Here is a 26,075-nt window from a genome sequence, read left to right as displayed (position 1 = left end):
AAAAACAAGCTTAGGTTACTTAGGTTGACTCCCTGTGGTTCTGTAGAAAAGCAGCATATCTTTATGAGATAGTTATCAAATACAGGTGGTCTCAGGTAGGTTTCACTGGTAACAGGTGAGGTCCTTTGGTGAGTAACCAGTCTTATCTCACTGTACCCTTTCCAAAAAATAGGAAGAATATCTCACTTTGTTAAAGAAAGATACCAGAACAAAATCTTCAGGCTAATCAGGGATCTTATGTGCATGCGCAGTTGCATCCAAATCATTATAACCCCATGAACTGTAGCCTACCAGGCTCCTCTGTCCATGGAATTGTCCAGGCAAGAATACTGGAGTGGCTTGACATTTCCTGTTCCAGGGGATCTTCCTGACCAGGGGTCAAACCTGTGTTGCCTGGATTCTTTACCACTGTGCTACCTGGGGAACCCAATCAGGGATCTTATATTTAGGGCCAATTCACTTTTTACAGCTCTTTACTAGGTAATGCCTTTTAAAAAGAAGAAGAAAAAGAAATTTAACACTAGAAACTCATAGATGAGTTAAAGATAGGGCTCAGTGGTGACTATTACATTATTTCTCATGTGAAGCACTAGGATACCAAACTAAATTGATTTATAAAGTTTTAGATGTAATTCTCATCTGAATAAGGAAAGATTATTGCCACTGGCATCCACAAAATAACATTTTTAGTCAGATATTTTCATGCATTATTATAAATCAGTTTAAATAGAATACAATTCAGCAGTACAATTTGGTGATGGAAAGCCAAGAAGTTCCTTGTTTGTAAAATAGGATTACAGATGGAGTTACAAAATAAAATTTGCTGAATGGACAGTTTTGATCTGATAACAAATCCCAGCCAAAAGTGACCCTTAAGCCACAGAGAAGCAAGTATGCTCGGGAAGTGATCTCCAGCCAGGTAAAGTCATGGAAGGAGAATGGAGATTGGAAACAGAAGCAGAGCTTATTAGCTCTCCCCAATTACTAGTTGAGTGGTCTGGAGCAAGTCACTTGACTTTTCTGGGCCTCAGTTTCCTGATCTGTAGGTGAGACATGAAAATATAAAACCTACCTGACAAAGTCATCAAATACAATAATAAATGTATGGCAGCTTTATAAGCTCTTAATCCTATGAACTATAGAGCATCCGGGGGAGCTCATCTGTGTATTTTATTATTTTAAAAAAAGGAAAAAGAGTTTATGAAAAAGGAGTTCATGTTTTTGTTTGGAACTCAAAGTATAATTCACACAGAAATGAGATCAGAAAGAAAACATAATAAAAATCCCAAATGAGAAAACTGGACTTGACTTTTTCCAAACTTGTATAGCTATTGCTGAGCCTCACAAAAAATAAGTGAGACTAGAAAATATGATGATGTGGAAATGGGGAGCTGCTTAGCCTACAGTATCCTTGCTGCAGTGTGTCACTTACTGCGAATAGCTTTTTGAGCTGTTAAAGTTATGGAGGTAAATTGGGTTGTAAACAATAATCGTACAGACTCATTGAAATGGAGGAGGAGGACTAGATAAGAGGAGAGGAGCCTTTGGTCCACAGTGGGAACAGGGAGGGGTCATCTCAACCATCGTGCTGGTGCCTCACGTAGACTCTATGTCCTGGAGTCTGTCCTCAATAGGCGGGCAGATGTTCCATTTCATTTTCCTATAACTGTCTTGATCTGTGTCTTACAAAGGACTGAAATATGGTTCAAGTCTTTAGGTGGAGGAGTGAAAGTGTGGAAGTGTTAGTCACTCAGTTGTGTCCCACTCTTTGTGACCCCATGGACTGTATCCCACCAGGTTCCTCTGTCCATGGGATTCTCCAGGCAAGAATACTGGAGTAGGTTGCCATTCTCCTTTCCAGAGGATCTTCCCTACCCAGGGATTGAAGCCGGGTCTCCTGTATTACAGGCAGATTCTTTACTGTGGAGGAGTATTGTCAGAAAAACCCAAGAGTTTGATTAAAGAGATTTTAGCAGGATTGGAGAAAGTGCAGAAGAGACCCATCATCATGCATCTTTAAAATATTAACTCCATTTAATAGAGAACTCATCTCATGGGATGTGGACAAGTTTTAATGATAGGCAGTTGTTTTTAAAGACCAAACAATGCAAGCATTGGAGCAAATTTTTATTTCATCCTTTTGTAATAGTGTTTAGGTCAGTTTAGCCCAGTTCTTGGATTCAGGCAGCAAAAACACAAACCACACACACAGCTTGTACGTTTCACCAGGAATAGGTTCTTGTCATCATTTTCTCAGAGGAAAGGGTCATTAAATTCCCCTTTCAAAGAAAGGAGAAACATTGACAGTAGTTATTGCCTAATGCTTATGTACAGAACTGCTGTTATTGTTGCTTGGCAACTAGAAGAGATTTGACAAGGAGTCTAAAGGAACTGAATGAATAAATGGAAATGCCAGCATCAGTTTCTGGGGATAAGAAGAAATTTGCTATTGTAGGATTAGCATCACATTGCTTTTTTCCAAGCTACACAATCGGAATTCAGTGTTTCTGTTCTGTTTCTCCTGCCCCTCACCTCCTTCCAGCCTTTCATCATAGCCCCTTTTGCACTGTGGCTGAGAGGTAGATACAAGATAGATGGTTAATGCTAAACGACACAAGAGCATGTAAAAATTAAAACCTTTGGTGGCAGGAATAAAAGTTACCTCTATTGGCAATCCCTTGGAATTTACGGGGACTTTACCAATATTCTAGTTATTTTTCACACACACACAAAATGATAAAATTGCGATGGTTTCTGCTCTTCTGACCTTGAGCATTAAAAATCTGTCCAGATAGATTAAATAGGTAGGTAGGTAGGTAGGTAGACTGATTGAGTCAGCACTTAACAGCATACTGCTTGTATTATTGTTAAAACCACTTTTTCTCTGAGATTGATCCACAGCTTGATCACAAACCTCTTATAAGCACAAATGGACTTAATTTATTTGTATACTCAGTAGCTTCTATAGTAGTAACATCATAGAATTTATGCCCCCCAAATATTTGTTAATCACTATTTAGCTAAAGAACTGAGCCAAGATTCTGTAACGGTGATTCTCAGGCAGCAGGAAGAAAGGAAAAGCAAGTGGAGCATGCCTCCCTGTGTTGAGGCAAGCCTTAGAATGTCAGTAAGAAAAAGATGGGAAAAGGCATATTAGAAAAGGCATATTTGTGTTCATTTGAGTCCTCCAAAAGCAGAAGCCAAGGTGGGATTACATGAGTAAGAGATTTCTTGGGGTGGGAAGCAGGGTAGGCAGGTGCTTGTAAAAGAGCAGAAGGGGCAGGCAGGGAGAATTTATAGACTGCCATGCATGCTGGTCCACTATTGTTGAAAGAAGCAGGAGAAAACAAGAAAATGGGGTAGGAAGAGTCTCCCTGGGCAGTGAGTGCAGTTCTAAGGTAGTTTGTGCAGGTCTGAGGCATCGTCAGACCCCAGCTAGGGGTCTCCCACAACCCTCATCCTGTAATGGACTTCCGCTAGTACCCTGCCACCTACCTGAGCCATCGTATGGTGCATCCAGGTGGAGTGTGGCTTGCGTGCCTGGGTGGGGGGCGTGTAGCTTGGGTGGACCCAGAGGGATGGTAACTGGGCTGTCGGTCACCTCTGTTTCCCACAAAGGGATATTTTTGAGAGGATAACACAATTTTAGATTTACAAAGGAAACTGAAATAACTACTTTGGAATTGAATCATGTAAGAGAAAAGCACGAGATTTATATGCTTATGGAAAAGAATCCATAAAACATTTGAGAGCCACTGTTAATTAGTAAATTAAAATATAGTTACTAGAATTTCCCTTCCTTTGGCAGATGAGCCATACTGCCACTAGCGTAGGGAGTCTTCGTGACTTCTAGGGAAGGGATGATTTAGGAGTCTCATTTTCTATTCACGTATACTCTAACCACATTTAAGGAAACAAAGGAACACATTAATTTTACTGAAAAATTGTGTGTCCTTTGGTACATTGGGCTTTAGTATCCTTATCTGCCAAATGAGGACTCTCCTTCATGTGGAGGAGCTCCAAAATCCTTTCCAGCTCCAATAATGGATGAATCTATGGACTTTCCCACCTCATAAGCACCATAAAAGACAGAAAGGGGGATTGTACCATGGATCAAAGACCCTGATGGCAGCCTTGGTCCTGATATAAATCAGCGGCCTCCACTGGAGTGTGGTACACAACCTCTCTGGGCTTGCTGGGTAGCTCAGCTGTTAAAGAATCTGCTTGCAGTGCAGGAGACCCCAGTTTGATTCCTGGGTCGGGAAGTTCCCCTGGAGAAGGGATAGGCTATCCACTCCAGTATTCTTGGGCTTCCTTTGTGGCTCAGCTGGTAAAGAATCTGCCTGAAATGCATGAGGCCTGGGTTTGATCCCTGGGTTGAGAAGATCCCATGGAGGAGGGCATGTCAACCCATTCAGTATTCTTGCCTAGAGAATCCCCATGGACAGAGGAGCCTGGTGGGCTGCAGACTATGGGATGGTAAAGAGTCAGACTTGACTGAACAACTAAGCACAGCAGCAGCACACAACCTCTCTGTACTCAGTTTCTTGTTTAAATACAAATTTGATTAAACTATTTGTAAGCCACATTTATGGTTCACTTGTGTGGCATGTCTGATGACTGTCTACAGATCCTTCAAAACTCTGCTGCTCATTTTTTTTTCTAACTGGCGTATAGTTGCTTCACAGTGTTGTATTAGTTTCTACTTCACAGCAAAACGAATCAGCTTCATGTATACATATATCACCTCTTTCTGGGATTTCCCTCACATTTAGATCATCACAGAGCTTGGAGTAGAGCTCCCTGTGATATGCAGTCGGCTCTCATTAATTATCTATTTTATACATAGTAGTGAATATGTCTGTTGCTCAGTTCCTGAAGATAATTATCCATAAAAATGTACTGAAATGATGATTGAAGAGCCATGATACACTTTAAAGTTAACATTTTTCTTTCTTTTATTGCAGTGAGAGCATTTAACAGGAGATTACTCTTTGAGCGTTCACTATTGCCCAGCAGATCTCTAGAACTTAAGCAGCTCGCATAACTGAAATTTTCTACCCACTGAACAGCAGCTCCCCATTTTCTTTCCCCCATTCCCTAGCAACCACTGTTCTTCCTCTCTGCTTCTATGAGTTTGACTGTGTTAACACGATACCCCATATAAATGGGATCATGCAGTATTTGTCCTGTTTCTGACTTATTTCACTTAACATAATGTCCTCAAGGTTTATCCACACTGTTGCATATACCCAGGATTTCCTTCTTTTTAAAGGCTGAATAATATTCCTCTGTATGTATATATCATATTTTCTTTACCTACTCATCCATCAGCGGATGTTTGTTGGTTGGTTTTTTTCCAGTTTTTCCAATCTATTATTAAATTTAATTTTACTTTGGAGTATAGTCACTTTAAAATGTTGTGGTAGTTTAATAAGTAAAGTGATTCAGTTATACGTATACATATAACCATTTTTTTCCAGATTCCTTTTCCGTATAGGTTTTTATTGACTCAGACTGTAATTGTAGCTATTTGACTAAGGCTGAATCCACAAACTAGTTTTAACTCTTTTTATCACTTTTAGAGAAAAAAGCAAACAAAATCGTAAAATCATTGGGAAAACAACATCTGGCCAGACAGATTATAATTTTTACTGATGTTTAAATCAGAATACCTTCTTAAAATTGGTCAAATCTGTTAAAGTTTTTTTTTTTTTTTTTAAGTGTCTGGGTGAACAGACACACTTCTAAAGAAAGGGCATGCTCCTGGTTTCCATGATGGTGAGATGGTCTCCATCCTTCATGCCACAGTGAAGAAATATCCAAGATTAATATAATTTAGAGATTAACTTAACTCCTTTGTTCTGGTATTGACTAAGGGGGTGACTAGGGCTTCCCAGGTCGTACTAGTGGTAAAGAATATGCCTGCAGTGCAGGAGATGTGGTTGCAATCCCTGGATCAGGAAGATCCCCGGGAGGAGGAAATGGCAACCCACTTCAGTATTCTTGCCTGGAAAATCCGTGGACAGAGGAGACTAGCAGGCTACAGTTCATGGAGTTGCCAAGAACTGAACACAACTGAGTGACTGAGCATGCATGCACAAGGGATAACTAACTTCTTTATTTGGTATTGATTAAAGTATAATAAAGGAGAAGGCAATGGCACCCCACTCCAGTACTCTTGCCTGGAAAATCCCATGGATGGAGGAGCCTGGTGGGCTGCAGTCCATAGGGTTGCTATGAGTCGGACATGACTGAGCGACTTCACTTTCACTTTTCACTTTCATGCATTGGAGAAGGAAATGGCAATCCACTCCAGTGTTCTTGCCTGGAAAATCCCAGGAACAGGGGAGCCTGGTGGGCTGCCGTCTATGGGGTCACACAGAGTTGGACACGACTGAAGCGACTTAGTAACAGCAGCAGCAGCAAAGTATAATCGTGACTAGTACCTTCATGATACTCTTTATCTGAAGAGTTATGTGAATGAGCAGGGGGAAATACCTACAGGCAGAGTAGATTTCAATAAATAACTTCCTCCCTCGAGTGGAGACACTAAGTTCCAAAGGAAGTGAGGAAAGATTTTTTACTGACTATTCTAAGTTACAAGCAAAAGATAAGTTTAAAATATCTCACTTTTCTGTTTTGATTAAAGTACCAAAATCAGACTTCCCTGGTGGTCCAGTGGTTAAAACTCTGCACAGGGTACAGGTTCAATCCCTGGTCAGGGAACTAGATCCCATATGCTGCACTGTGTGGCCAAAAAAAAAGGGAGTTGAATCAATTTAAACTTAAAAAAACAAAAACAAAAACAAAAATGCCTTGTAAAAATAAAATTCCCACTTTCTTTTTGCCTTCACTAATAAATTCAAGTATGAATTTCATCAGAGAACGTTGCTCAAGCTCAACAGACATATTTTCTTAAATCCTAACACTGTGTGGATATAAAAGGCTGGCTAAAAAAAAAAAAACTTCACTCTATCCTAAATTACCAGACCACCTGACCTGCCTCCTGAGAAATCTGTATGCAGGTCAAGAAACAAGAGTTAGAACCGGACATGAAACAGACTGGTTCCAAATCAGGAAAGGAATACGTCAAGGCTGTATGTTGTCATCCTGCTTATTTAACTTATATGCAGAGTACATCATGAGACATTCTGGACTGGATGAAGAACAAGCTGGAATCAAGATTGCCAGGAGATATATCAATAACCTCAGATATGCAGATGACACCACCTTACGGCAGAAGGTGAAGAAGTAAAGAACCTCTTCATGAAAGCGAAAGAGGAGAGTGAAAAATTTGGCTTAAAATTCAACATTCAGAAAACTAAGATCATGGCATCCTGTCCCATCACATCATGGCAAATAGATGGGGAAACAATGGAAACAATGAGAGGCTTTATTTGGGGGAGCTCCAAAATCACTGCAGATGGTGACTGCAGCCATAAAATTAAAAGACACTTACTCCTTGGAAGGAAAGTCATGACCAACTTAGACAGCATGTTAAAAAGCAGAGACATTACTTTGCCAACAAAAGTCAGTCTAGTCAAAGTTATGGTTTTTCCAGTAGTCATGTATGGATGTAAGAGTTGGACCATAAAGAAAGCTAAGCGCCTAAGAATTGATGCCTTTGAACTTGGTGTTGGAGAAGACTCTTGAGAGTCCCTTGGACTGCAAGAAGATCCAACCAGTCCATCCTGAAGGAAATCAGCCCTGAATATCCATTGTAAGGACTGATGCTGAAGCTGAAACTCCAATACTTTGGCCACCTGATGCAAAGAACTCATTTGACTCAAAGACTCATTTGAAAAGACCCTGATGCTAGGAAGGATTGAAGGTGGGAGGAGAGGGGGTTGACAGAGGATGAGATGGTTGGATGGCATCACCAACTTGATGGACAAGTTTGAGTGAACTCCAGGAGTAGGTGATGGACTGGGAAGCCTGGCATGCTGTAGTCCATGGAGTTGCAAAGAGTCAGACACGACTGAGCGACTGAATTGAACTGACATTGACATTGACATTGAAGTCACTCAGTCGTGTCTGACTCTTTGCGACCCCATGGACTGTAGCCTACCAGGCAGCTCCTCCATCCATGGAATTTTCCAGGCAAGAGTACTGGAGTGGGTTGCCTTTTCCTTCTCCAGGAGATCTTCCCGACCCAGGGATCGAACCTGGGTCTCCCGCATTGTAGGCAAGACGCTCTACCATCTGAGCCACCAGGGAAGACCGAATTGAACTGAACTGATCCTAAATTATGTGCAGGTCTGGTGTTTTTGGGAAAATACGAGGAAGAATAAAGTGCACGTATGCAGAACATATGGGTATACACTAAATATATGCTAGAAGCTAAGTAGGTGAAATGAAATGTGTGTTAAGTCCATTGCTTGTCTCAATTTAAATTGGTAGGGTAGCTGCTACCAATAGCAACTATTTGAGATATACATCAAACCTATGTGTGGTAGATGAAGGGTGAAACTTCGGATATGGAAAATGTGTCATGGACTAAATTAAACATAGACAGCATATTAAAAAGCAGAGACATTACTTTGCCAACAAAGGTCCATCTAGTCAAAGTTATGGTTTTTCCAGTAGTCATGTACAGATGTGAGAGTTGGGCTATAAAGAAAGCTGAGCACCAAAGAATTGATGCTTTTGAACTATGGTGTTGGAGAACTCTTGAGATTCCCTTGGACTGCAAGGAGATCCAACTAATCAATCCTAAAGGAAAGAAGTCCTGAATATTTGTTGGAAAGACTGATGCTGAAGCTGAAACTCCAATACTTTGACCACCTGATGCAAAAAACTGACTCACTGGAAAAGATCCTGATACTGGGAAAGATTGAAGGCAAGAGGAGAAGTGAATGACAGAGGAAGAGATGGTTTTAGGGCATCACTGACTTGATGGACATGAGTTTAATGGATGTGAGAGTTGGACTGTGAAGAAGGCTGAGCACTGAAGAATTGATGCTTTTGAACTGTGGTGTTGGAGAAGACTCTTGAGGGTCCCTTGGACTGCAAGGAGATCCAACCAGTCCATTCTGAAGGAGATCAACCCTGGGATTTCTTTGGAAGGAATGATGCTAAAGCTGAAACTCCAGTACTTTGGCCACCTCATGCAAAGAGTTGACTCATTGGCAAAGACTCTGATGCTGGGAGGGATTGGGGGCAGGAGGAGAAGGGGACGACCCAGGATGAGATGGCTGGATGGCATCACGGACTCGATGGATGTGAGTCTGACTGAACTCCGGGAGATGGTGATGGACAGGGAGGCCTCGCATGCTGTGATTCATGGGGTCACAAAGAGTCGGACATGACTGAGCGACTGAACTGAACTGAACTGAACTGAAGAGTAGGTGATGGACAGGGAAGCCTGGCATGCTATAGTCCATCGGGTCACAAATAGTCAGACACAACTGAGTTGAACTGAACTTAAGATACTTCATCTGAAAAGTGTCTTTTAAGTATCAGATACTCAAAGACAAGTCAACTTCTCAGTCTTATTTCTAGGAATCAGAGAAGTTTTGTAACTTCTTTAAGCTATCGATTTTCATTTAGTATTGTAACTATTGGGGCTTCCCTGGTGGCTCAGAGGTTAAAGTGTCTGCCTGCATTGCAGGAGACCTGGGTTACATTAATTTGCTTTTTTGCCCCTCAAATGCTCAATGACTAGAGAAAGTATAGACCCTGAGTTGATGGAAAGAAGCCTGGGTTGTTGTTGCTTTAACCCTTTGAGCCAGATGGTGTTCTCTAGCGGCTCTAACAGGATCTCTCCTGTTAAGAGGTGGGTCTGTGCCCCCTCCCCTTAAAATTGGGTAGGCTTTGACTGGACTCTGTGTGACTTTCACAGTGGGTGATTGAGCTTCTTGCTCACTAGTTGGGACACTTGTTTTGAAACTCTGGGCAGCCATGTCAACAGTCTAACTATTCTCAGGCCTCCATGCTGTGAGGAAGCCCAGATGAACCCAGAAGAACCACATGGAGAATGCCTGAGCATAATACATGGAGAGGGAGAGAGAGATGGTCAGCCAGACTCCGGCTGCACCAGTGGCCCCCTCCCCTACTGCACCAGCTCCTCTCTCTGTCTGCCTGAAAGACCCCAAGGTAGACCTTCTCAGCTGAACTCCTCTTCAACTCCTGACCCACAGAAACATTGAAATATCATAACTGATTTTTGTTTGTAGCCACGAAATTTGAGGTGACTTGTTATGCAGCAGTAAATAACTGAAATACCTTCTCAGAAAGGAAAACTGTTCTAAACTAGAGCTGATATTTTAAAAATGACACTGTTGCATAAACTATGCAGAAGTGTGGACGAGTAGATAGTAGGCACAGGTAAATTAGTGGATAGGGCAAGCAGTTACACCTCAAAAGAGCTTTTGTCCTAGCCACCTTCGTTTCTCTTGTTTCCATACTCTGCCTTAGCTATTCATGCCTTCCCTTGCATCACTCACTCATGCTTTTCAGTTGTGGGTGGACATTAGAGCCACTTCAGTTCAGTTCAGTTGCTTAGTCACGTCCGACTCTTTGTGACCCCATCGGCTGCAGCACGCCAGGCTTCCTGTCCATCACCAACTCCCAGAGCCACTAGGAAAACTTAAAAAAAATAATAAATATCCAGGCCCATATTTAATTGCTTGAGGTGGGACCCGAATGTAGGTACATTTTAAATCTCACCAGGTGGTTCCAGTTTGCAGCCAGGGCTGGGAACCACTGTTGGATGCTACTGCTGCTGCTACGTCGCTTCAGTCGTGTCCAACTCTGTGCGACCCCATAGACGGCCTCCTACCAGGCTCCTCTGTCCCTGGGATTCTCCAGGCCAGAACACTGGAGTGGGTTGCCATTGCCTTCTCCAATGCATGAAAGTGAAAAGTGAAAGTGAAGTCGCTCAGTCGTGTCCGACTCTTCGCGACCCCATGGACTGCAGCCCACTAGGCTCCTCTGCCCATGGGATTTTCCAGGCAAGAGTACTGGAGTGGGGTGCCATCACCTTCTCCGCTGTTGGATGCTAACAGCACCCACATCTGTACCCCTGGCTCCGTTCTTCCCTGGAGCTACAGGTTCATAAAGTCAGCTGCTTCCTAAACACCTGGAAGTGGAGGTCTCCCAGCCCTCTCAGAATGCTCCATTTCTACCACCACTCCTTCTCTCAGGAGACGATACCACTGTCCACAGAAATGTTCAAGCCAGATGCTCGGGAACCATCCAGATTCCTTCACCTTCCGTCTTCCTCATTCCCTGTGTCTGTGTGGGTATGCTCAGTCGCTCAATCATGTCTGACTCTTTGCAACCCCCCAGACTGTAGCCCACCAGGAATTGTCCATGGAATTCTCCAGACAAGAACACTGGGGTGGGTTGCCGTTCCCCTCTCCAGAGGATCTTCCTAACCCAGGAATCAAACCCATGTCTCCTGTAGCTCCGGCATTGGCAAATTCTTTACCACTGAGTCACCTGGGGGCTTCCCTGCATCTAGTTAAATACACATCAGTTACTTCCACCCAATTAAATTATGAGTCAGTCTCTACTGCTCCATCTTGGTCTACATTCTCTCCCTGCATTAAAATCCTGCCAGGCATCTGTCTGCTCTCTTCTAACTCATCCACATAGAAACCACAGTGACTTTCTTGAATACACAAATAATCACACTCTTCTGAGTAAATCCCTTGAATGGCTACCTTTAGAATAAGACTCAGAATCATAAGATGGCTTGTGATGCCTGGCACACTTTGCCTCATGCCTTTTGGATCAAGCTTCATCTGAAATCCCATTCCTTCATTTAATGCTCCAGCGATCCTGGGCCTTCATTCCCTTTGAACATGCTCCCAGATACTCAGTCCTGTCTGTGAGGAGATGCTGTAAACTCTTCCTGGAATGTTCCATCTCCTTTTCCCTTTCCCTCTCCTGGCTTGGTCTTAATTGTCCTTTATCCTGAGTTTAAACAGACTCCAGAGCCTCAGATAGGGTTTCTCTGAGTCTCTGGTTTAGGTGGGTTCCCCTGTTACAATTGCCCAAAGCATCTGTACTTACCCTTCTGGAAAGCTCATCAAACATCTGCCTTCCTAGACTATAAGCTCCCAGGCAGGTCATGAAATGTGTGCTGCTGCTAGGAGTGGGGTGCCATTGCCTTCTCCGCATGAAATGTATACGTCACTGCATATACTCTGTTCATTGGTGATTGAATGAATGGATAAACAAGTGAGTGTGGATTAAGAGAGCCGTATCAGCTCTGAGGGAAGTTCTTGGGGTGATATGCTGATCTCTGTGCTTGGCTATGGCCCATTTAAAATTCAGATCAACAATTTGAATAAGTTGTAGAAGACGGCAGCTTGTTTTAAATGATATAAAATTGAAAGGATTGGCTAATGTATTCCCTGTGTTTGATGGCAGGCAGAAAGCAAGGTTCTAAAACCTAACAGCTAGCTGGAGTGACGGGTCAGAACTTACAGACTGTAATCTAATAAAGGTAAATGCAGTATCCTGTCCTTGTATTCTAGTCACTATGCAAGTATCCGACAGGGTACACTTGCCGCAGAAACAGTCCAGGGTGTGTTAGTAACATAGTAAGTTATGTTTGAGCCAGTACAGTAAGTCCCCTACATATGAGAGCACGTTCATTAAGTCCAATTTGTTTGTAAGTCCAACAAAATTAACCTAAGTACCCAACTAATACAATGCTGTACTGTAATAGGTTTATACTACTTTTCACACAATAATATGTACATAAAAAGAAAACCCAAAAAATAAAGCATTTTTTTATCTTACAGTACAATACCTTACAGTAATACTAGCTACATCACTGCTGCTTTTACACTTGCTTCCAGACATCCTGGTCTTGAAATAAAGATACTGTGCTACTGAGCTACATTCAGTACTGTACAGTAAAGTACACAAAAGCACAGCCACTTGTAGAGGACGCACGCATTGTACGCCAGTCATGTGAACTAATTTATGTGGCGGGACATGCGAATGCAGGTTCGCATCTTTGAAAGTCTTCAACTGAAAGTTCACATGTAGGGGACTTACTATAATTGCTGAGGCTCCTGGAACTGCTCATGCCATCTTAGATTCCTTTAATGGAAAAGTAGAGCCACACCAAGAGAGGGGCAGTTTCCACAGTCCCCTGCCTTGATCCAGCTGTCTCTGGAACAATGTACTTCATTTATGGAACCACATTTCATCAGCATACACTCGAAGGAGTTTGACCAGGGTGGTGAGAGCTAACCTCTCTCATCTGCTCATTCTCTTGAGCATCTGCTCTGCGTTCTCAACAGGATCTCTCATCCCTTAGTCTGTCCCTAGTCTCTGGGTTCATCATCCCCCTTCATAGACCACAGATGCCTTGATTAAGTACCTTATGATTCTCGGCCCCCGTATCCCTGAGACCTAGGATCTACCACTATGTTTTTTTAGAGTTCATAATTTGGCTCATTCCTTTTCTTTCCTCCTCCATCTGGCATGTTGAGAATGGCTTGGAGAAAGCCAGGCCAGTTGGCTCCATGACAAATCCATACCATCCAGGATTAGTGGCCCCTCAGTCTGGCTCAGCTCTTTCATTCATCTAGGCCATATTCTATCACATTCCCATAAGGAAGTTCTAAACCTTTTCCCACTTAAAAAAAAAAAATGTATTTATTTGACTGTGCCGGGTGCTAGTTTTGGCATGTGGGATCTAGTCCCCTGACCAGGGATTGCTTGCATTGAGAGCACAGAGTCTTAGCCACTGCACCACCAGGGAAGTCCCACTTTCCCCACTTTTTAATCCTAAAGCAAACTCCAAAATTCTCACTCAGAAGAAATAGTTTCCTTAAACTTTCTCCTCACAATCTCAGATTTCTTCTCTGTCTTCACTCTTCCTTTCTCTCCTTCCTTCCTCAGAATTCTGAGAAAGAGAAAGAATCTGTCTTTCCTTCCAAAGCTTCTATTTCCGCATGGATTTTGATACCATTTTCTTCCATTTCCTCTGGGACTTTGCTTCATAATTTATCTTCTGTATTTTCCTCTCTTCAAATTCTTTCTCAGTGCCAGCTCTCTTACCTCCTCAGTGAACACACTCAAGTGCTTTGTGGAGATTAATTGTGTGGTGATTGTTTTAAGATGGATTGGAGAGAGGAGAAACCAAGCCAGAGAGTTCAATTAGAAGGCTTTTTCTAGAGTCCAGGTGAAAGGCAGAGGGAAACTGTCCAGGGTAGTGAAGGAAGAAATATAGAACAGGTGAGATTCTGAGAGGATTTTGTTGTCAGAATGACCTTGAGTTAGTTGCTATTTATGACTTTGTCTTATTTTCCTGTGGTTTTCTCAGCTCCTTGGGGGCGAATACCGTGTCAGATTCATCTCACAATTTCTTCTCACTTTCCTGCATGAAATGGAGCTTTGAACAAATGCTTAGGATTTCCTTAAGACGTGAGGTGGGGGCAGGGGTAGGGGTGGGGGTAGGGATGGAGGGAGAGCTGCGCCCTGGAAGGTGTGTTTTTTTAAAAAGAGGATCATCGTTGAGAAAGGGAAAGGTAGCTCCATATTAGGAAGAAGAGAGGAATAGACCTTTGCTCCTCAAAACATGGCCCGTTGTAGTGTTTTCCCATTGCTGTAACAGATGGGATTTGCTATAAAAAATGGCCACAGCTTAGTGACTTAAAACACCACAAATTTGGAGAACGGCAGTCTGAAATGGGTCTCATTGGGTCAAAATCAAGGTGTCAGCAGGGCTGCATTGCTTTCCGGAAGCTCTGGGGAAAATTCGTCTTCTTGCCTTTTGCAGCTTCTAGAAGCTGCCTGCATTCCTTGGCTCGTGGCCCCCTTTCATCTTCAAACCCAGCAATGGCTGGTAGGTCTTTCTCACAGTGAGTCCATCTTATACTCTCTTTATTCTCCTTCTCCTTATAAGGACCCTTGTGATTATATTGGGGTCACTGAGATAATCTAGATAATCTCCCCTTCTCCAGGATGACCTGATTAATAACCGTAATTCTATCTGCAGCCTTAATTTGCCAATAACCTTATGTATTCCCTGGTTCTGGGGGATTAGGTGGGGTAGATGGCTTTGGGACTACTATTCAGCTGCCACATCCTTGGACAGGCAGCATCTCCACCACCTGGGAGCTTATTAGAAATACAGAATGGGGTTCCACCCCCAAGTCGAGGAATCAGAATCTGCATTCTCATTGGATCCCCAGGGGATTTGAATGTACTTTAACATTTGAGAAGTAACTAGTAAGCTACCTGTAAGCTTCCCTCTACTTTAAACTTGCCACAATTTTATGAAAACTGCATTTTTCCCCCACTTTCAAATCTTCATTATTCCTTCTAATCCCGGTTTCCTGCCAAAAAAAAAAGTTAATTTTGATTTATACCCCTGGTGTTAATTCCCCAAAAGCCAGCCATGAAGATGACAACACTTCATGCATATTTTTTACTGGCAGAAAGTAGATGTTAGAAAAGGCAATTAAATTATAAAGTTATCCATGATGCAAAGGTACTGGCCCGCAAAGAATATTTTCTTTCTCAAGAAGATTCATAGGAGAACAGCCTTCATTAGTGTATAGATAATATTAGTGGCCCAGCAAGTGAAGCAAAACGTACACAGATGAGCTGTTTTTAAGGCATCTCTGAAAGGCTCAGCATTTGAGAAATGTGACCAAAGCTGATTATAAAATTCCTTTCAGAATTGCAGGAATGGCAACCCATAAATAACTGGTTCTCACTGGTGCAAAAACGAAGTTGTAGGCTGTTTCTCCTTTTGTAGGCAAAAAGATTAAGCTCACCTCTAAGATGACAAGTCCTCAAGGTAAGGACCAGCAATGTCTGAGGCCTAGGAGGCACTTCATACATTTGGATTCTTTTCACTACCATACAATATGTTATGTTAAATTACAGAGATGCAGTGAAAAAAAAAATTAGATAAATAAGAGGGGAATATTTCAATGACCATCTTACTGGACTCCCTACTTCCTTTTGTTCATTCATCTATTTGAACATTTATGAATCATCTACTGAATGGTACCCATTGTTCTAGGCCCTGTGGATATACAGCTGTGATCCCTGTCATTTATGAGCTCACATTCCAGTGGGACAAACAGTCACATAAGTAAATAATTAGGATGACGTGAGTGCTAAACAAGGCCTCTCTCCTCTGATCTGTCCTTCCCATTCTAGCGGATTTATCTTTAATGTTGCCTACCTCTCCCCTTTGCCAATTGGATTAGTTATCTGGCTTTATTACTTTTATTTCCAGCCCTAGTTACTAATGTTGTCTCGAGGCAGTCTTGTTCTAGAAAATGAAAACGCTCCAACTAGTGCAAGTAAAAAAGAGGTTACTCTAAAGATGGAGTAGGGACTCATGGGACTTCAGAACAAGTTAAAGAAGCAGAAATGGCAGGAAGTGAGGCAGCTCCCAAACAACCCTTGTTCACCTCCACTCTGGCTTCTCTCCCTTTGTGTGGAATAGTCCAGACTCCAAGGCAGAGAGCCTGGTTGGCCCGCTTAGTCTTTTCAGACAGGCCCCCTCCTGACTGCTGCAATCATTGTCACTACACTCTGCTTCCTTCGAGTCACTCACTCAGCGTAAGCTGTAGTTACCTTTTTTTCCATCTGTGTGTTTCACATCTGTTCTCCTCTCCAGGTTTGGTAGCGACCGTATCTGTTTTATTTCTGCTGTATCCAGCCATAGTGCAGTATGCGGTATGCACACAGTGTACTGCTTCATCCCAACCACAGCAGGCGTTTAGTAAATAAATACAGGAAAGAGTGAGACCAAGGAAGCGGGCGGGGGCGGGGGCGGGGGGTGGGGGGTAGGGGGGAGGCCTGGAGCGCATATTGTTGGCCACCAGTCACCTTGCAGGGCAGGAAGAGATTGAAGACAGCCTTGGGTCCACTGCTCAGCAAGGCTGAGGAGGAATGTTCTTAAGAAGCGTTGTATATAGGATGATCTCCCCCAGATAAGTCCTGGTCACCAGGGTAGACATACATTCTTTCCATTTCAAAGGCATACCAACCTTTATACCTAGAGACACCCTTCTCCTTCATGGCCCAATGTAAATGCTTCCACACTTTCCTTTTTAAAATTTATTGAGCAGCTAATATATGCCAGATTCTATATCAGACACTTTCCATGCATCATCTCTTTTCATTTTTACTGAGACTCTAGCAGGTGATATCCTCATTTTACAGCTACAGAGTTAAGTTTCAACAATTTCAACCATTCATCCAAGGTCATAGAACTAACAGGTAACAGAGCCAAGGTTAGAGAACAGGTCTGTTTCATTCCAGAGCTGCTTGCATGATGTTTGGCTGTTTCCTCTCTATTCTCCCCTCCTTGACTGCTCTCTTCTCTGTGACACTCCAGCCTTCCTCATACAAGCAGCACAGCGTTTACATACTTTCAGGCGCAGATATTCTGGCCGCCCTGCAGTGCTGTCTGTCTTAGGGCAGTTGTGTCCTCAGCGCCTGGTACCTAGTGGAGGCCCAACCAAAACCTGGGCTGAGCTTCGGAAGGATAGGCAGTTACTATGCTATTTTTAAAACTCCACAAAGTACCATGAGTATCTTATTATATAGGAATGTCATAAATATTCTTCCCATCTCTGTTACTGAAATTTAAAGAGCATGTGTCTATTCTCCATAAGTATATAATGCTTAGGTCACATAACAGTCAGCAGAGACTCACCCGTCTGTTGTCGTGGATGGTAAATGCAGAGTGATGGGATGGTCTAGCACTAGCAGAATGTTCCTTTGACTCAGAAGAGTGGCCTGAATAAGGACCGACTGTAGAGCACAGGGAACTGTGCTCAATATTCTGTAACGGCCTAAAGGGAAAAGCATCTTAAAAAGAATAGGTGTATGTATATGTATAGCTGATTCACTTCGCTGTACACCTGAAACTAACACAACATTCTAAATGAACTATACGCCAATTAAAAAAAATGATTTTAGAGGGTAGAGAATGAAGGAGAGCTTTTTAGCATATTTATATACAATTAGCAAAACCCCACTGTAGCACAATAGCACATATGAACTAATGGAAAAGTAATAAAAATATTAGCATAACATGTCAAAAAAAGAGCAGCCTGGTATAGCTACAAATTGACATTCTCTCATTCAACAGATTGCTATTAAATACCTACTCTGTGCACATTTGGGCTTCCCTGATAGCTCAGGTGGTAAAGAATCCACCTGCAGTGAAGGAGACCCCGGTTCGATTCCTGGGTCGGGAAGATCTGCTAGAGAAGAGATAGGCTACCCACTCCAGTATTCTTGGGCTTCCCTTGTGGCTGAGCTGACAAAGAATCTGCCTGCAATGCAGAAGACCTGGGTTCAATCATCCCTGGGTTGGGAAGATCCGCTGGAGAAGGAAACAGCTACCCACTCCAGTATTCTGGCCTGGGGAATTCCATGGTCTGTATAGTCCATGGGGTTGCAAAGAATCAGACACAACCGAGCGACTTTCACTTTCGTATCCATCTATCTGTGCACATTATTGGTCACTCGGGTGAGCATGGTGAAGATGCAGAAATGACTGGGAGGAGAATTCTGCCTGCATGTTCCTTATCATTTAGAATACGCACCTCACACAGACAGGCCTGTGATGTAGAAGGTACTGGGCTTAGGAGACATCCACTGATAAGGTCTGTGGGAATTGAAAGGAGACAGAGATGACTTATGGCAGGGATGGTGGAGACAAAGAGCTTCACAAGATACCTGGCATTTCAGGTAGAGTATAAAATTTGGGCAAGTGGACACATCTTTTGTTGTTCAGTCTCTAAGTCGTGTCTGATTCTTTGTGACCCCATGGACTGCAGCACGCTAGGCTTCCCTGTCCATCACCAACTCCCAGAGCTTGCTCAAACTCACATCCATCGAGTCAGTGATGCCATCCAACTATCTCATCTTCTGTGTCCCTTTCTCCTGTCTTCAATCTTGCCCAGCATCAGGGTCCTTTGCAGTGAGTCAGTTCTTCACATCAGGTGGCCAAAGTATTGTATCTTCAGTTTCAGCATCAGTCCTTCCAATGAATATTCAGGACTGATTTCTTTAGGATTGACTGGTTTCTCCTTGCAGTCTAGGGGACTCAAGAGTCTTCTCCAGCACCATAGTTTAAAAGCATCAGTTATTAGGCACTCAGCCTTCTTTGTGGTCCAACGCTCATATCCATAAAATGACTACTCGAAAAGCCATAACTTTGGCTATACACATCTTTGTCAGCAAAGTGACATCTCTACTCTTTTTTTTTTTTTTGTCTCTGCTTTTTATCAAGGACAAAACTCACATGGAGGTAGGGGTAAGTGGCCAACACTGGGCTTGTGCTCATCTGTAAAGGGCAGAGCAAGAAGGGCATTTGGAAAAGCAGATGAGTGCCCAGTTGTCAATGGTCTTGAGTGCCAGGTTGTAGACACTGAATTTTACTCTTAAGGAAGATGGGGAAGTAGTCCTAATTATACTTGAAGAAGAGTAGTCTGGCAACAGGCTCAGGGATGAATTTGTAGGTGGGAGACCAGAAGCAGAGAGAACTGTTATTTTCTGTTTATTTGATAGTACTGGGTCTTTACTGATCACACAGCTGTGTAGGTGGATTGAAAACTTCTGTTAGAACCATTTTTTGAAACTCAGACATAGTCTTAAGTGACTCATCTGTAAGCCAAGGAGAATTTCTAAGGAGTCATCACAGATAGGCTCAAAAAATGCACAGTGTGAATGAAGAAATCTGCTAACAGCTCTTAAGCCAGACAAGTCAGGTCCAGGAGAGGTAAGTTAATGTGGGAAGCTGAAGTAAACCGCATCTGTGAAAGCCGCACTGCCTTGCTGCCTAGTGCCGGCAAAATGCCAGACATGGAGAACAGACCTATGGACGCAGGAAGAGCGGAGGAGGGAGAGGGTGAGATGTATGGAGAGAGTAACATGGAATCTTACAGTACCATGTGTAAAATAGATAGCCAATAGGAATTTACTGTATGAACCAGGGAACTCAAAGAGGGGCTCTGTGATAGTCTAGAGGGATGGGACAGGGAGAGAGATGGGAGGGAGGTTCAGGAGGGAGGGGACATGGGTGTACCTATAGCTGATTCTTGTTGATGTATGACAGAAAACCACAAAATTCTATAAAACAATTACCCTTCAATTAAAAAATAAATAAGTTTAAAAATAAATAAAGAAAAAGAAAATGCCAGCAGGACGGGCCTGAGACAGAATGGGGCAAAACCTGCCACCTTAGATAGACAACCCCAGGGAGAGGAGAGAAAGGGAGATTAGAATGCTTAAGTTAAATCAAAACACTTTTTTAAACGTTTATTTTTTATTGAGATATAGTTGATGTACAGTATTATATGTTACAGGTGTAAAATATAGTGATTCACAATTTTTGAAGGTTATATTCCGTTTAGAATTACTATAAATATTTGCTATATTCCCCACATTGTGCAGCGTTGTACAGTTGTACAGTATATCCTTGTAGCTTATTTTATATGTAATAGTTTGTACCTCTTAATCCCTTACTCTTATTTTGCTCCTGCCCTCTTTCCTCTTCCCACTGATAACCACTAGTTGGTTCACTATATTTGTGTCTGCTTCTTTTTTGTTATAATCACTTATTTGTTGTATTTCTTAGATTCCATTTATAGTGATATCGTACAGTGTTTGTCTTTCTCTGGCTGACTTACTTCACTTGCCATTGTACCCTCCAAATCCATGCTTACTGCTACAAACGGCAAAAATCTCGTTCTTTTTTATGGCTAAGTGGTATTCCGTTATACATATATACACCACATCTTCTTAATCCCTTCATCTGTTAATAAACACATTGTGTCCATATCTTGGCACTTGTAAAGAATGCGGTTATGAACATTAGGGATGCATGAATCTTTTCGAATTACTGTTTTTGTTTTTTTCAGATGTATACCCATGAGTGGAATTGCTGGGTCATATATGGTAGATCTATTTTTGGTTGTTTGAGAAACCTCCATACTGTTTTCCACAGTGACTGCACCAATTTACTTTCCCACCAACAGTGTACCAGGGTTCCTTTTTTCTCACATCTTCACCAACATTTGTTGTTTGTATTCTTTTTGATGATAGCCATTCTGGTAGGTGTGAGGTAATAAATAGCTCATTGTGGTTTTGACTTGTATTTCCCTGGTGATTAACGATGATAAACATCTTTTCATTTACGTGTTAGCCATCTACACTTCCTCTTTGGAAAAATGTCTGTTCAATTCTTCTACCCATTTTTTAATCAGTTTTTTTTTTTTATGTTGAGTTGTATAAGCTGTTTCTATATGATGAATATTAGCCCCTTTCTGGTCATACCATTTGCAAATATTTTCTCCCACTAATTAGGTTGTCGTTTCATTTTATCAGTGGTTTCCTTTGCTGTGCAAAAACGTTTAAAATCAAAACGACTATTGAGGTGCAAAAGGCAGATTTGTCAATAGCAAATTGAATTTGCCATTTAAATTAGTAAAAACAAAACAGGGAACAGTAATTAGGGAAAGGTAAAGCAGTTGCTAAATGAACCCCTAACTCATGGTCCAGATTGTCCCCCAGCATCCTGTGCTGCTGCCTGGTCGGCCCCCCAGGAGACTGTTTTATGGTGTGAGAACCCTTGAGGGATGGAGTCGCGTGCAGATTCAAACAGTGGGCTTCAGTGTGAAGCTGCAGCAGCGGATTCACCAGCTTAGGCTGTGGCAGCGACGTAAAGGCTGTGTGTGTGAAGCGGTGCCAGAAACAGCCTTTGCAAAACAGCCACTGCAGGCGAGAATTTTATGAGCTCCCCATATGCAAACTACCATTAGTCACGCATTGATTGATCCATTGCTCCAGGAGCTTCGTTTCCTAACGCAAAGGCAGCTTTTCAGCACAACCTCCCTGTAACACTGCCTCTGTCATCCACACCTTACGTTTTAAAGCTCCTTCATAAGGAGACCTTTTTTAGATTTAAATGCTTAGACCCCTTATGACTGCTGCATGTTGGATAGTGACACTGTGAAGTCTCTGGATGCTTATGCATGCATATTAGTATCTGGATTCCTCCGTCTCTCTCCAAGACATTTTCATAGCAAAACAAATGTAGTGAATTCATAAATAAGAAGGTAGAAAAATAATGCTACTCTCTCACATTAGCCAAGTACTATGATTAAAGCAGACACTTGGCCGAGAAATTCACTAGAACTCAACATTACTATGGAATATCTAAGAATAGATTTTTTTTTCCTTTCCTTCCTTTAGTGTCTTTACAACTTGACATTCTTGTTTTAATTAAGTGTCTTCCTCTGGGAACTATTTGTGATATTCATAGTTATATTTGATATCAGAACTCAGTTATTGACAATTTTCTGAGGGTATATTCAGAGATAGGATATATAAAGTGACAAGGATAGATGTTCTATATTCTACCATGTTGGATTTTTTTTTTTGTTCTTTTAAAGAGGAACAGGCAAGTGCTGTGTACCTGTTTAAAGAGGAAGTATCTCTATAAGCTATGGTTTATATCATGTTTTGCCTTAACATAATAAAATAATGTTTTGCAGAGGAGAGTCTGGAAACAGGGCAAACAACCATTTATGTTTATTCCATACTTCTTGATCTTTATTGATCACACAACTGTGGAGGTAGATTGAAAATTTTGTGGTTTTTTTTAATTGAAGTATATTCAATTTACAATATTATATTAGTTTTCAGGTATACAGCAGAGTTATTAGGCATTTTTATAGCTTATCCTCCATTAAAAGTTACTGTAAGATAATGGCTATAATTCCCTGTGCTGTACAATATATCTTTGTTGCTTATGTATTTTATACATTGTCATTTCTATTTCTTAATCTTATGCCCTAATCTTGCCCCTCCCTGCTTCCCTGTCTCTATCAGTAACCACTGTTTTGTTTTCTCTGCGACTCTGTTTCTGTTTTGCTACATACATTCATTTTATTGTTTAGATTGCACTTATAAGTGATGTCATACAGTGTTGAAGTCTATGTCTTTGTCTGATTTACTTCACTAAGCGTGATATTCGCTGGATCCATCCATGTTGCTGCAAATGGCAGAATTTCATTTTTTTATGGCTGAGTAATATTCCATTGTGTGTGTGTCTATATGTGTGTATGTGTGTATACACACCAATAGCCAAGCTATGGAAGCAACACAAGTGTTGGATATAGAAAGTAATACCATACATACTTACGGAGAGGGCAGGAAGAGGGAAAGAGCTATTTTTCTTTTTTTGTAATGTTTTTGTTTTGTTTTGTTTTTGGCCGCACTGTGTAGCTTGTAGGGTCTTACTTCCCTGACCAGGGATGGAACTCTTGCCCTTGGCAGTGAAAGTGCAGAGTCTTAACCACTGGACTGCTGGGGAGTTCCCAAGAGATATCTTTCTAACATGATGAATGAATAAGAAAGGACAACATTGAGGGTGGTTGAGGGATGGTCACAAGACCAAAATCTTTTACATGACCTTGTGGGCTACATGATCTGGTCCCTGCCTGCCTCTGGCCTCATCTTGTACTTCTGGAAGCCTCAGTCTCTGTCCCGCTCCATACTCCCTCCTCATCTGTGCCTGGCTCCTCATTCATGCTATCCCCTCTAAGAGGCCCTCCCCCTTAACCTCCCAGCCATCTCTTCTCTTTTGTCCATCAGATTTCAGCACACCTATATACACTCAAGTCTCCTTGTCATGATTTATGGCACGTATTGCAACATGTACATAGATATGTGTTTGTGTGACCATTTGATCAGTATGTGCATACTGATATGTCCCCTCTAGTCAGTAAGTTGCAAGAAGTTTGGTACCTTGTCACAAGGTAGGCTTTCAAAAAATACCCCCTGAAAACAAGTAAGGATTGTGTAGTGCTTTTGTGATCATCGATGTGAATGCCACTCACCTTGGCACCATACGGTATTCTCATATTTGTCAGTAGTGGCTGCAGTAATCCCCTTGATAGAAAGCAGAGAGAGCCAGGTTTTGCTACAGTGGATAAAGTATCCTGTAGTAATTGCAAGTTCTGTGAGCTAAAGGTCAATGAATTCTATTAGGCAAGAAGAAAATGTGCAAAAGTTGACTAAGAAATATCTATAGGTCATTAAAAATTGAATATTAGCTTAACCTGTTGAAATCCTTAGCTCTCATGTATGTATTTACACTGGTTTAAATGTTTGATTTTTCGGAAGTGTGTTGGGGAACCTTTTCTGTATTATGGCTAAGATTGCCATTTCAAAAACACAATGCCCTACATTTTTATATCTCTATAAACATTAATGGAGTTTCACAACATACTTTCGTGAACTGCAATGTGACTGTCTCCACTGTGGAGATAAGAGAAGCTCAGGCATGAAGCTATTTCTGTAAATTTTCCAAAGATAGGCCCTGAGCTCATGGAGAAGAGAGCCAGAGACAGAGGACTATCTGTGTGCTCACTGAAAACACATGTTGTGTGCATCTGGAGTCCTGGGCATGGGCTGCGGGGGAGGGGAGTAGGTTGCGAAACCAGAGTTGGCTCTTCAGGCTTGCTGCTCCAATCCTAACAGGGAAATCTTTGTAGAAATGTGTATTCAAATAAAGAGGGTATCAAGGTGATTACCAGGATTAGCTTTTATGGGTCCAAAATGCCTTGAGTATGCTTGATGGCAAGAAGATAGATTAGTCAGCTTTTTAAGGCCTTTAGAACAGTTTTTTTTTTTTTTTCTATCCAGTGAGAGATTCATGGATGAAAAACATTCACAATGTTTGCCTTTCTCTTTTCCTCTCCTTTCCAGATCTATGCAGTTCGATCAGTTGTTCCCAACAAAAGCAATAATGAAATAGTCCTGGTGCTACAGCAGTTTGATTTTAATGTAGATAAAGCAGTGCAGGCCTTTGTGGATGGTGAGTATACATGTCCTGTGAACCTGTAGATGTTAGAACTAAATATTCCATATATTCTGTGTTTTCTTCTTTGAATGAATTGAATACCAATTATTTACTAATACTCTATTTTTTATAAAAATATGCTAGGTTTTAAAAACACGTCTACGTACATTGGTGCTTGCCAGGGTCCTGGAGGTGGTGAGGGATGGGGACTTAGGTTTAATGGGGATAGAGTTTCAGTTTAGGAAAGGAAAAATTCAGGAGACAGATGATGGCGAGAGTTGCACAACCGTGTGAATGTACTCAGTGCCCCTGAACTGTACAGTTAAATATAGTTAAGACAGTGTGTTTCAGGGGCTTTCCGGGTAGCTCAGCTGCTAAAGAATCCACCTGCAGTGCAGGAGACCCCAGTTTGATTCCTGGGTCAGGAAGATCCCCTGGAGAAGGGACAGGCTACCAACTCCAGTATTCTTGGGCTTCCCTAGTGGCTCAATGGGTAAAGAATCCACCTGCAATGTGGGAGACCTGGGTTTGATCCCTGGGCTGGAAAGATCCCCTGGAGGAGGGCATGGCACCCCACATCAGTGTTCTTGCCTGGAGAATCCCATGAACAGAGGAGCCTGGTGGGCTAGAGACCAGAGGGTCGCAAAGAGTTGGACATGGCTGAGCAACTAAGCTCACAGTATGTTTTATATTATGTGAATTTTACCACAGAAAACAGCATTTTAAAAAACACATCTATGTATTAAGAGCAGGATTTGGAAGTTCTTTTTTCCTCATTGGGAAAAAACAGAAGACAGACTATAGATAGTTTGCAAAGGATACCTGTTCTAATGCTAGTAATTCCACTGTCGACCTGTCTGTCCAATCTGTTATTAAACAATGTCCTTTATTTGATGATGTCCTTGTTAATGGAGGATAATGAACTTCATTCCTGATCTGAAAAGCCTTCTCAACTCTTCAACCAGCATAGTTCTACTTGGCCTTACGATTGGAATCCTTGAACTTGATGTTTAAGTAGTCTGAGGGGACTGATTTAGTCTTTAATATCCTTAGTTTATCATTTTGAAATTTCCTAATTAGTCAGAGTATTAGTTCATCTTATCCACCTCTAGAACGTTTTTGCTGTCTAAAAAAATTTGATTTTTTGAATAGCCCATTTCCAGTGATGTTACAGAATCTAAATTCTCAGGAATGTAGTTATTTTATAAATGTATAACCTACTGTTTTACATTTCCTATAAATTATGGGAAATTCTTCT

At 41.8% G+C, this 26,075-nt stretch overlaps 1 protein-coding gene across 8 annotated transcripts in view; it reads left to right on the top strand.

The window, feature by feature from the left end:
* The window catches only part of SPATS2L (spermatogenesis associated serine rich 2 like), a 184,013-nt gene that overhangs the window by 92,279 nt on the left and 65,659 nt on the right, over positions 1-26,075 (top strand). For all 8 annotated transcript variants that reach the window (XM_018061185.1, XM_018061203.1, XM_018061179.1 and 5 more), the window contains one exon: positions 24,724-24,832. In XM_018061185.1, coding sequence (XP_017916674.1) covers positions 24,724-24,832 — 109 coding nt within the window. The remainder of the gene's footprint in view (positions 1-24,723; positions 24,833-26,075) is intronic.

The sequence above is a fragment of the Capra hircus genome, chromosome 2 (genome assembly GCF_001704415.2).
Source record: "Capra hircus breed San Clemente chromosome 2, ASM170441v1, whole genome shotgun sequence".
NCBI lineage: Eukaryota > Metazoa > Chordata > Mammalia > Artiodactyla > Bovidae > Capra > Capra hircus.
The sequence above is the reverse complement of the archived record's forward strand: the minus strand, read 5'-3'. Positions and strand labels throughout refer to the sequence as shown.